At 41.3% G+C, this 13,135-nt stretch overlaps 1 protein-coding gene across 4 annotated transcripts in view; it reads left to right on the top strand.

Annotated features, from left to right (window-relative positions):
- IL1RAP (interleukin 1 receptor accessory protein) overlaps positions 1 to 13,135 on the top strand; it is a 183,134-nt gene that overhangs the window by 146,221 nt on the left and 23,778 nt on the right. For all 4 annotated transcript variants that reach the window (XM_075202297.1, XM_075202295.1, XM_075202294.1 and 1 more), the window contains 2 exons: positions 4,489 to 4,654; positions 12,706 to 12,777. In XM_075202297.1, the coding sequence (XP_075058398.1) occupies positions 4,489 to 4,654; positions 12,706 to 12,777 (238 nt within the window). The remainder of the gene's footprint in view (positions 1 to 4,488; positions 4,655 to 12,705; positions 12,778 to 13,135) is intronic.

Raw genomic sequence — 13,135 nt, 5'->3', positions numbered from 1 at the left:
CCTTCTTCTTTTTTATGTGCTGGTTTGTGCTAGAGCAAGAAATTCAAGCATGAGGCTATATTTGACAACATAAATGCTGTGAAAGTTGTTTGGCATATCAGTAGAGATCATTTGAATAAGGTATATAAGTCTGGGCGTTGTGTTCATTTTGCGTGTGCTGACCCTTCCCTCTTAAGTAAAATGGGGAATACTCTTTAAGGTCTGAATCTAACATACTAAATAGCAGGAAGTAATCAGGAGCGGACTGGCCATCTGGCACTTCTGGCAAATGCCAGAAGGGTCGATGGGTAAATAGAATGATCCGGCCACCATAGCAACTGCAATCTCCAATCACGCGCGGAACAGGCGGGGACGAGGGTGCAAACTTCTCTCAAGCGAGAAAGAGTAGTGGCTAAATCTCCTGCAGCTCTGTACCTTCAGACGAAATTGTGACATCACCAAGTCATGTGACTGCAGCGATCACATGATATACAGTACAGGCTGCTGCAATTCTTACCGTTTATAGGTAACGGATAGTCACTGGCGGAGTAACTAGTGGAGAAAAAGGTAAGACTGAGTAATGTGATACCGCGGGGCATGTAGGCAGCGGGAAGGCATGTGATTAAAGCTGAGGCAGAGGGATGGGGGGGCATGTGTGATTGAAGCTGCTGGGCAGAGAGGGGGATGTGTGATTGAAGCTGCTGGGCAGAGAGGGGGATGTGTGATTAAAGCTGCTGGGCAGAGGGAGAGGGGGGCATGTGTGATTAAAGCTGCTGGCCAGAGAGGTGTGATTAAAACTCTGTGAGGAAAGGGAGTGGGGTATGTTAATATAATGGAGTGTAGGTGGGGGCTAATTATTTTATGGGTGCTATTTTATTTCTGGGGTGATGGTAGGGCAACCTAATTTAAGAAGGAGTGATGGGACCTTTTCTAAATTTCATGTACCCATTTTTTTTTTTCCAAATAGGGCCCCAACATTCCAGGATCCAGACAAGCAGCAACTGATCAAAAGACACCAGCAGCCACAAGTGGTGAAATTGACAAGAACAGGTAGGAGAGAGCAGGACAGTCTGCCAACTGTCTTGTATCTGGTGGGGCAGTCCCAAATTTGGGTGACTGGCCCTCTTAGTCAGGATTTGGTCCGACTGCAAGGACAGTTGGGAGGTATGTCCTGCTTCACACTGTACTGCTTGTGAAGGCAGAGCTGCATGTTCCTAACAGTAGTGCACACAGCATTGCCTGTGTATTTGTCTAAAATTTGTTTAAAATGATAACCATGTAACATAATAGGGGCCCCCCTGTCTTAAATACCCCTGCCCCCCGAGCCTTAATTCAGCTCTCGTTAGCAGGAGGGAGCGCATAGCTGCTCCCAGTCCCCAGACAGGACACAGCCTGCAGAGCAATCCGAGGAGTTCTAAGTCTCACAAGATTTGGTAATCTCCTGAGACTAAGAGCTTCCCTGCTCACTCTACAGTAAATTCCCATCCTGATAGATAAGTACAGTGTATTGGGGGTGTCATAATGTGCGTGGGGTGGTGGCATGATGTGGCTGTGGCTGATAAATGTAATTTTTTTTATAATGTATGTATATATCAACGCCCCATGTTGACCACGCCCCAACACAATGTGTCCACGACCTTGGCGGCACCGCAGCTCCAGATTTTTTTCCTGCCCATCAACAGAGGTGGGTCTGTGTGCTTTAAATGCCAGGGCCGATTTTTAGTACCAGTCCGGCCCTGGAAGAAGTTGAAGAAGTCTGGTGGGTCATTGAGGATCTTGATTGCCAGTCTGTCAATATGGGAAGGTTGTCAATTTCATAGGAAATGAGCTCTTCAGGGAGACAGAATGGAGGTTGATAGTAAGTGCCTCCAACTTTAAATAATTTATTTTGAAATGGGAAACCTTACCAAATAATGCTAATGGTTTAATTACATTGGACAGGGAAATGGTGGGTTTGATAATGAAAGCGAGCAAGTCATCTGCGAAGATGGTAGTGTTACATTTTATATTCTTTATGCAGAAGCCCAAAATATCTGAATGTATTCTGCACTATTGTGAAAATATATAAAGGCAGATATAAAGGTTAACCTTGCTTCATACCTTTTTTTTATTGTGGAAGGAGCTGGTAAAAGACTGTGAGATTTTGGTAGAGTACCTTCATTTTATCTAGTCAAGCCTATTCCAGTAGGGGATAGTTCCATGAAGGTTACTGATATTTAATTCTTTATTATGACACTTTTTAGTTCAGTGCTGCGTTGTATCAATAGACCTTTTATTACATATCCATATTGCTATCCGGTTTTGTAATATATAGATATATATATATATATATATATAAGTCAACCCGTGCATGATACTCACGCACTCTAGTCAAATCTAGCTACTTAAGGTGTTAAAAAGGTTCTTGTCATGCATTTGGGTCATAGCCCAGGCCTACTCAGTACTTCCCGACGCAAGCGCCCTTTTTTAACGTGGTTGTGTCCACATGTCACTACCTCATCATTTTTCTCCATCACCTCATCCTTCATCTTTATCGCCACATCTATCCAAATGTCTATCCAGACACAGGGATCTCTCTCAGCGGTCCTGAGTATCACACTCCTCTTGCTCTGTCACACCCGGCAAACACCAACCACTCCCAACTGTCACACCCGGCAACCACCAACCACTCCCCACTGTCACCCCCGGCAAGTACCAACCACTCCCAACTGTCACTTCTCCTTCAAGAAATATATATATATATTTTTTAAATCTTTATAAACACTTTTAACAATTAACAAATTAAATTAACAAATTAAAAACATCTTAGTATACCAAATTTCAGCCCTTTCTGAGTTTTTTTTTTCCCACACACACTAAGAATTTAGTAGGTCAGTGTATAACTCCGTCCAGCAGGTGGCGCTGCAGCTTGTTTTTTTTTTCACACACACAGATTAACACACGCCACTAGGCTTATATATATTAGATTGATGTGTATATATATATTTATATATATATATATATATATATATATTTATATATATATATATATATATATATATATATATATATATATATATATATATATATATATATATATATAGATGTATGTGTGTGTATATATATATATATATATATATATGTATATTTATGTGTATATATATATATATATATATATATATATATATGTATATTTATGTGTATATATATATATATATATAGATATAGATGTGTGTATATGTGTGTATATATATATATATATATATATATATATATATGTATATGTGTGTATATATATATATATATATATATATATATATATATATATATATATATATATATATATATATATATCTATCTATCTAGCAGAGATTCTATATATCTAGCAGAGATTCTATATATCTAGCAGAGATTCTATATCATGTTGGATTCACCTGCGGGGAGGTTTCAAATAGCCGTGAGATGCTGCACACACATCGACTCCCCTGGCGGCCCATTGAATTTCCCCTTAAAAGTGTTAGACTGTTTCTCTGGGAATTTGAATCCATTCACATTTAATGTAATGCATTTCTTGTTTGTTTTTACACTTAAGTTATTCCTCAAATTGTAATTTCAAGTGTAAGACAACACTAGTTAAAAGCATTGACAAAACCTTATGCTTTGTCCTCATTTTTCAATTAGAAGTGCGTTCATTAGGCAGCATCATGTACTATGTTATTAATGATCATTTCAGTATAACTCCATAGTATTTTTCAGAGTGTAATGTTAATATTGATGGAAGGTGAAGCAAATACTTGTCAGAAAGTGTGTGTGTGTGTAAAAGTCCATTCACTTATCTGATTCAACGTGCATTTAAAAATAATTTAAGAATGCGCGTTAAATGCTTAATATTAACACTGTAATGTACAAAGCCTTATTGTGAAAGTATTATTTATTTATTTTTAAATCTGCCAAAATTTTCAGTTTAGATAATGCTTCCAATGTATGCATGTAAACCAGCTACAAAATATATACAGCCTGTGAATAACTGGAAATGCTGTAACTAAAGTCACCATCCAAACTGAATTCTGGAGGTCAAGGAAATGAAGCAGATCTCCCAATGGAATCTTTTCTGATACCCAATAAAAATATAATTTTCTGTGTGCTGCATGATTAATTCTGCTTATTATTCTTGCCATCTTAGAAATGTTACACATAGGTCACACTTTCTTTTGGGATTTACTTCAAATTGGTAACTTGTTTTATTTCATTCACATCTAATGTAATGCCTAGGTCTGAGTAAAATTTCATTTGGTTTAAATATTAAGCTTGCAGCCTGTAAAATATCCTTTTAAACTCATATTATTTTATTTGTGTCATTATCCTAGATTCTGGTATATGCTCTGTTAATCTCTATTATGTTTTTTGATAGCCTAACATTCTGAGATAAATATCAATTGATGCTTTCTTGTTCATCATAATAAAAATGTATGTATATGCCTCCTTATATTGTGTTATAACTTTATTGCTTTTATTAACTTTGTTTTTTAGAATTGTTCTCTGGTTTACAAGTACGTGGACAGGTACCCCCAAGGCCTCAACCTAACATTTTTGACTATGTCACTGCGGTATGAAGGCAACTATACATGTATTGTATCGTACGAGGAAAATGGAAGAGCATATAATCTTACTAGGACAATTTATGTCGAAGCGATAGGTAAGAAAAGTTAACAGCTGAAAGTGTGGACAAAGAACTATCTTAATCTAATGTATTTGCAAAATAAGTAATTCAATTTACTGGATTGTCCTGCATACTATTTGAAATGCTTAAGTTGAAAGAAGATCTAAAAAAGAAATTTGTTTAATGATCCTTAATTGGGGATAGTATAAAAAATAAAAAGCAGTTGTTAGCAAAATAAGATTTTTACTCACCGTAAAATCCATTTCTCTGACTCCATTGGGGGACACTGCGAGACATTGGGGTATAGCAGTGGGCTCAGGAGTCTTGTCACTTTAACTTGTTAACTCTTTGAACTCCTCCCCTGCTATGCCCCTCCTCCCCAGAGAGATCCTCAGGTTTGAATAACCAAGAGTGAACCTAAAGGAGGTAATATAACCTGGAAAGGTCTTAAACTATAAAGAACCATAACCAAAGTTTTCACACACAGAACTACACACAGAGCAAGGGAGGGTGCGCAGTGTCCCCCAATGGAGTCAGAGAAGTGGATTTTACGATGAGTAAAAATCTTATTTTCTCTTCCCTGCCATTGGGGGACACTGCGAGACATTGGGGATATACCAAAGCTTCCTCAAGAGTGGGAATGCTCTGGACCAGCTGCACGCATAACCCTGCGACCAAAGCTTGCATCAGCCGATGCAAAGCCTTGAAGTCTGTAAAATTTAGGGAAAGTGTGGACGGAAGACCAAGTCGCCACTCTACACAACTGCTCCGCCAACGCCCCATGCCTAGCCGCCCAGGAGGCACCCACTGCCCTAGTAGAATGTGCCTTCAAATCTTTCTGGACGGACAGAGAAACTGCAATGTAAGCTTCTCGAATCGTGGATGTGATCCACCGGGCAATTGACTGCTTTGAAGCAGGCCATCCTCTTTTATAGGCATCATATAAAACAAAAAGATCTCTGGTCTTTCTGACCTGAGATGTACGGTCTACATAAGCCTGTAGAGCTCGTACCACATCCAAGAACTGCATAGACCCTTCTAAGGAGTCCTTCTTTGTTCGGAACGTAGGGACAACAATTTCCTGGTTTAGATGGAACCTGCAAATCACCTTAGGAACGAAAGATGGCTTGGTACGAAGGACCGCCCTATCACCGTGAAAAATAAGAAAAGGGGGGTCACAGCGAAGAGCCCCAAGCTCAGACACTCTGCGAGCTGAAGCTATAGCCAACAAAAATACCGTCTTCCACGTAAGATACCATAAGTCAATGGACTCTAAAGGTTCAAACGGAGGCCTAGAAAGAGCATGAAGAACCAGATTGAGGTCCTAGGGCTTGACAGGATGGCAAAATGGAGGTTGTATACGTAACACCCCCTGCAAGAAAGTTTTGATGTCTGAATAATTTGCAATCTTTTTCTGAAAAGTAGACAGAAAGGGCTGAGATCTGGCCCTTGAGGGAACCCAGACGAAGACCCTTCTGAACTCCATCCTGTAGAAAATCCAGTAAACGAGAGAGCTTAAATTTTGAAGAGTGGAATCCCTTAGATTCACACCACAAAATATGTCTTCCACACTCTGTAATATATATAACACGAAGAAGGCTTTCTGGCCCTAATCATGGTAGCTATAACATCCTGAGAGAAACCTCTGGCTTTAAGTATTAGGGTTTCAATAACCAGGCCGTCAAAGCCAGCTGATCTAAACCCGGGTAAAGGAATGGACCCTGAAGCAGAAGATCTGCCTGCATTGGAAACCGAAAAGGAGGAGCCCCTGCTAACAACAGCAGATCTGAGAACCACCCCCTGCATGGCCAAAATGGAGCTATCAGAACTCTCTCCCTCTTCTACTTCTTTAGGACCCGCGCAATCATTGGTATGGGAGGGAAAAGGTACACCATCTGATATGGCCATGGGGCCGACATGGCATCTACTATTTCCGCCCCTGGGTCCCCGACCTCTTACGCCATAGCGCGGAACCTGATGGTTCAGCAGGTCTTTGTCCGGTGGCCATAATCTTGGTAAAGACTCTGGGAGCTGTAGCCAGACCGAATGGGAGAGCCCTGACCTGGAATTGCACCTCTTCTACTGCAAACCGAAGGAGACCCTGGTGTCCTTCCCATATCGGAACATGCAAGTAGGCATCTTTGATGTCTATGGATGCCAAAAACTCCCCTTTCTCTATCACTGCTATCACCGAGCAAAGGGATTCCATGCGAAATTTCTGAATATTCAGATGTTCGTTTAATTACCGAAGATTCAGAATGGGCCGGAAGGACCCATCTGCCTTTGGTACTAGAAAAAGGTTTGAGTAAAATCCTAGACTTCTTTCTAGAGGAGGCACGTGAACAATAACCTGCGCTGCTAGAAGTTTTTGAATAGCTTCCTGAAGAGCCACACATCTGAGGGGACAAGAAGGAAGAGGGGTAATAAAAAATCTGCGATGGGGGGAGTGGGCAAGGTCTATCACATAGCCCCTGGACAAAATCCCTCAAATCCAGAGATCTGCTGTGGACTTCCACCACTGATCTCTGAACTGAAGAAGACGTGCTCCTACTTGATGCTCCCCCCGAGAAGCTCTGTCACGCTGAGCTCTTAACTGCTGGGCGAATAGAACCTCTTCTCACCGCACCTCTACCTCCTCTGCCTCTAATAGCAGGTGCCCTAGGTGCTGAGTACTGACCTCTATTAAGGGTACCTCCCCCTCGGGAAAAGCTCCGAAAGGAACGAAACCTACCCTGACGGGACCTGTTGGAGACAGTAGAGAGAGAAGTGCTCTTTCCCCCCGTAGTCTCTTGAATGACCCTTTCGAGCTCCGCCCCGAATAGGGTTAAGCCGTCAAAGGGTAAATTCTCTAAAGCTCTCTTAGAGTCTGCATCCACCGACCATGTCCGTAACCATAGGTTACGACGAGCCGCTAGCATTCACTGACACCGTATCCATGGCTGCGTTTTCCACATACTCCGAGGTCTCTAGTACATGCTCTGCAAGATTTAAGAGTTCCGTACGAGGAGTAATATCTCTAAGCCCTTTAATCAAAGCTTCCATCCATAACTGCACGGCCTTGTTAGCTCAGGCCACAGCCATATTTGGTCTAAACAAACTTCCCACAGCAGTGTATGCTGAGCGAAGCGCTAAATCACACTTTTTATTCGTGTAATCTTTAAGGGCTATCTGTTCTTGGACAAGAATAGCAGAAGATGAAGCTAAATGGGCTACCGGGTTGTCCACCTTAGGTAACGACTCCCATTTTACTGTATCCTCAGGTGCCAGAGGATAAAGGGATTTAAATTTTCCCGGCATCATAAATTGCTTAATTGGTTTACGCCAAGCTTCTGAAATAATCTCCAACATCTCTGGAGAATGGGGGAATGTAGCTAACTGAGCCTTAGCTCTCTTAAATAGTGAGACAATGGGCGCTGAGGGCTCAGGATAAGCAAACCTTAAGGTATGCCTGATTCCTAGAATTAGACCATCCACACTAGTGGAAACTGAGTCAGTCATAACGGCTCTCCCCCCTCCGGGTCTAAATCTACCTCACCTTCCTCTGCGAGGAGAGATCAGAGTACTGGTCTAGGTCCAAACCTGTATCAGTAATGACTCTCTTACTCCTCTGGGAAATAGCTAACAACCTATCTTCCCTGTGGGTTGACCCCACCTGTGATGTGGAAGTGTTTTCGTCAGACCGACTGCCTGCAAGTGTAAGTGGGGTAGTATTTTCATGTACCTCTGCTACCCGCAGCATAACGGTCGTCAGTTTTTCCACAGCCAAAGAGAAGGATTGCAGCCAAGGCGGTTCTACCAATGCCAAAGATACCTCCTGGACTGAACTGTTTTGCCTCTGAGCGTCCGCAGTACAAGCTGCGCAAAGGGCGTTTCGGTCTATGTGTCCAACAGAAAGTTTTGTATTACATTTTGCACAGGTATAATACATTGCAGAAGGCACAGAGTGACCCTTGCCTTAGCTGCCCCCTTCTCAGCCATTGTCCTGCTTCTTAAAATAATTATTAAAAGAAATGCAGACAAAATGAGACTACAGAAATCGAAGTCTCCTGTGCCAGGAAGTCTCTTTAAAGTAAGAGCACCACTCCAAATATCAAAAGGCTGTACAGTACTGTCTGTGAAAATTCCTATTACATGAAATAACTCACATGACAAATGTATACATATATAACACCTCCACAAAACACTCCTATAGTCATACAAGCCTGAAATCTGTTAGGCAGTTATGTCTATCAGTGGAGGAGAGGCAGAGCAGAGGGTTCCCGGGTAGCGCTGCACGCTTTCAGCAGAGGCTTCTCCGTCCACCGCGCGGGAAGAACAGAGGAAGGAAGTTACCTTTAATACTCCTCCTCTTCCTGGCGCTACCAGCCCTGCTTCCTGTGTGTCTTTCTGGCCCCATCCACAAATGGCCGCCTAGGAGCGTCTGACGCGCGCTATAAATCATGCCCAGGATCGTGCGCGTCCTCTCTGCAGGCTGTCTCACCTCTCCTGAGCGTGAGCGCTGCCAATGTCCCCCAGTATCTACTCGTTAACGTCAGGGGAGAGCGGGGACCTGCCAATATATAACGCGGCAAGGGAGGAGAGGCTGATACAGCTTCACTCCCGTGTCCGCTATTAAGAGGGAGACTGTGGCCGTTCCTCTTGCCTATATCTTAGGGATTCCTTTACACAGCCTTCCCCTACACCTAATCTAATGGGAAAAATGCCGGCAGAGGTGCTGGTAAAGTGAGCGCAAGGCTTCTCTTACCTGCGCTGGGATCCAGAGTGAGCAGAGCTGAGTCATACTCACTCTCCTGGGTCTTTGGCTGGGATCCCGTGCTGCACCTGAAGTGGTTAAACAATAAAAACATGTCATCCTAAAGACTAAACAGAATATAGGCAGGAGCCCATACTCTAGTGACCTTAGCTCCAAGTCACTTAAAAAAAAAACCTGAGGATTTCTCTGGGGAGGAGGGGCATAGCAGGGGAGGAGTTCAAAGAGTAAACAAGTTAAAGTGACAAGACTCCTGAGCCCACTACTATACCCCAATGTCTCGCAGTGTCCCCCAATGGCAGGGAAGAGAAATTGACATGTTAATATTTCTCCTTTTTTTTTTTTTTTCTTTTTTTTCTTTTTTTTTTTTTGTGTGTATAGTTTTCACCAACATAAAAGGCCTTCTACAAAGAGTCCAAAGTGTGGTGCAAAACCACTTTGGTGGTTCCCTACATCTACATTTGGACAAGAACGTCTAGATTTTCCCAAACTCGAGTTTGCACTGCCTGATTAAAGGAGTTGCGTAGAGTGAGGGAATTCCTGGCAAAGTACAAAGCATTGGTATACTTAGTTTTGCAGGGTAGCAGAGAAAACAAAATTTTAATTTGCAAAGTGAGATTATTGAAATGAGATAAAGGGGTAGAGTGGACTTTTTTTTAGGTGTTTTTCCTATGTGGATGGGTGCACAACCATTTCAAAACAACAAAAGTACTCAGCTGTACTTTTAATGGGAGGCATCTTGCTACTTCCAGTTCCGCACTTTGCCCATTTTAAAAATAAATGCTTTAAAACATAAAAGTGCCAGTGTAATGAAGAGTGCCCCAATGCCCCCCCCCCCTCTCGCACAGTTAATTTAAAACATAAATAAGGTTAACTGAGCAGTATTTTAGGAGAAAAACTGAAGGGTTTTATTTAATCAGAGGGGTGGTTTTAAAGTAGGTTGTTAGGCTTCATATTAACACTTTTCATGTTGAATGTGGCATTTACATTTTTGTACAGATTTTTCAGCAACGCCACACACCTAGATGAATTTCTAGTTTGCATAGGCGTCTTTGGAGTAGCAGAGAGTAGTCGTGTACCATGATGTGCACCAAACTTCCATACCACCCCTGAATATCTGATATTTCACCCAGACCCCCAGGAGAGCAGACCTTTCTCATGGATCCTGCCCACTTCCTAGTAAAGTGAATGGTACAGGGGCCTCAAAATGATGTGATTCAATGCAGTTTGCATTATTTTGGCTCTATATTTTGCAGCAGGACCAATATTATGCAGTTTGCATTGCCAGGCTCCCCCTGCACTTGCCGTGTCCTGGAGGGGGGGGGGGAGATTTAAATTTCCAAAGATGATGTGCACTAGACAGACCATCAAGATGCATGGGTGAAAAATGAAGGCATTTTGCATTGTGCATCAGATATAGTGCCTGCTGGACAATTTTTCCACCTGGAAAACAATCACTGGTCTATTAGCCAGGATACATCAATGTTTATGGTTGTTGCACCCTGTGACATGCTAAGTTTAATAAGGTTGCAAGGGCAATGTTAGGAAAGGGTAAATGATGGCAATTGGGCTGTGACTTTTATTGGTGTTTGTATTCCCAGAATAGTGCTTATAAACAGCCCTATCATTAAATACAAGTTTTAAACAGTAGGATGTTTCATAAGCAATTACCAATATTTTTTCAAAATATTATCATTTTATTCATTGCTGGCCATTACAGGTGAAACACCAAATCTTCTTACTGGGGATATTGGAAACATTAGCATTTTTTAGAATGTAGTTTGTATCTGCCATTTCATTGTTCTTAGCTTAGACAGCATTGTTTACAGCTCATTTAACCTGTTTCAACTTCATATTAGACTGTTTTGTTCATCTACTCAACAACCTTTTCTTCTGCATACCCTTAAATATTGGTCTACTAATAAGCCCCTCATTAAAGGTTTTAGATATTGTCTTTATTCATTTACAATGTTTGAAGCAGTAGGCTCTCTAAACAGTGAGGTTTGTATGATCATCATCCGTTATTTATATAGTGCCACTAATTCTGCAGCATGGTACAGAGAACTCACTCGCATCTGTCCCTGCCCAATTGGAGCTTACAAATTCCCTATCATACACACACAAAGACTAGGGTTAATTTGATAGAAACCAACTAACATACCAGTAAGTCCGTCATTGCTCATGGTGGTTTTTTAGCTGGTACCACCCATAACCTCACCCCCCCCCCCCCCCCCCACACACACACACGCATACAGAGGCATATATTAATGTGTGTGTATTAAAGCTGTATTTTTTTTTTATATTTATTTAGTATAGCAGGCTCTATTAAATTGCTGTTTTAATGGCCCACCAATTTGAGCAATTTGGCAAAGCTCAAGCCAAGTTGAGGCAAAACCTGACAGAGGCTAGGAAGAGAGGTAGGATTGGACCTGTTACTGTGCCACATACAGCATGCACCAGAGTCACAGTGTAAGTGTTGCCTTGTTGTAGCAAAACTGTGTATTTCTGAACGTGCACTTAGAATTGCATATGGATGTGCAGTAAACCCAGGCAGAACATGCTCAATTGAAGTTCAAATCGACCTGACTGTGGTCAGTGTAGGTATACACATATTTATGAACCGACCTAAAAAATTAGGCCCATTTGCAGATATATAGTTGTGTTGCAACATGTAAGTTTTACACTTTGTAAATGCTTATTTGTTTGTAGTTGAAGCCACTAGTCCGTTGTTCCTGTTTTATCACTATTCCTGCTGCTCATCTTCTTGCAAACTCGGGGGAATAACATGGTCTCTTTGTTCCACGTATTGATTCCCCCAACCAACACAAATGCATACTAGTATATAGACATGATGTCAATTGTATTTCATTAGCATTTAATTAAATGGATGTAATAAATACTTCTAATAGCCTTCCAGCTAAAGTAACACATTGTAGAGTATTTGGTGCATATTGAGTGGTGTAATAACACTGTAATTGTTGTCCTCAGGGACCATGGAACAGCTGGCTTTTAAAATTAATTGTCACTGGACTTCCCCCAAAAATATCCTATCGTGAGATAAAGGATTGATTGAATTATTGAATGTTAAAATGTTTCATTCTAATACTCCTGCCATGGATTGCCTGTTATTAAAGAGACGTATTTGGGCAAGTTGTACTGTTGGCTTTCGTGTATCAGTCTAGCCACTGAATTGTGCGAGAGCCACCAGGATCAAGAAGAGATCTCTCTATTTGCAGGGAATGTGCGTGGACGATGTATATGTGTTAAATAGATGTTTCAGGTGACCTGTAGATTTTTATGACTTAACATATTGTATGGGGGGGTTTATTTTTTTCAGCTTCCCCTTTGCATGAGAAGCCACCAGTTATGATAACTCCAAATGATAAAGTTATTTATGAGATTTCAGCAGGTAAGTAGCCCTATTTTTACTATTGTTTATGTAGGGTTGACGTTTACTGCAGCACTGTTCTATTGGTCATATTTAGGTATAAACCATTTAATATTAAAGAAGACATTGAGCTTACACTCTAGAGAGGGGAAACCACATTGAAGTACTGATGTTACCCAAAGGCACAGGATTTCCCATATTAAGTTGGGAGACATGAGGAATGGTGTTGTATAGGGAATGCAGAATTAGAGATTGGATAACGTTGGTAGGATTTTGTTTATGTTTATATGAATAGAATTTTGAACAGTCATGAGACTCTAGAATTAATTCTGTTGGGAGTGGGATAATTAATTTAAACAAAGGATTTTAACAATAAGTA

This window comes from Mixophyes fleayi, chromosome 3 (genome assembly GCF_038048845.1).
Source record: "Mixophyes fleayi isolate aMixFle1 chromosome 3, aMixFle1.hap1, whole genome shotgun sequence".
NCBI classification, from domain to species: Eukaryota; Metazoa; Chordata; class Amphibia; order Anura; family Limnodynastidae; genus Mixophyes; species Mixophyes fleayi.
Note: the sequence above shows the minus strand (reverse complement) of the source record. Positions and strands in the feature narration are given on the sequence as shown.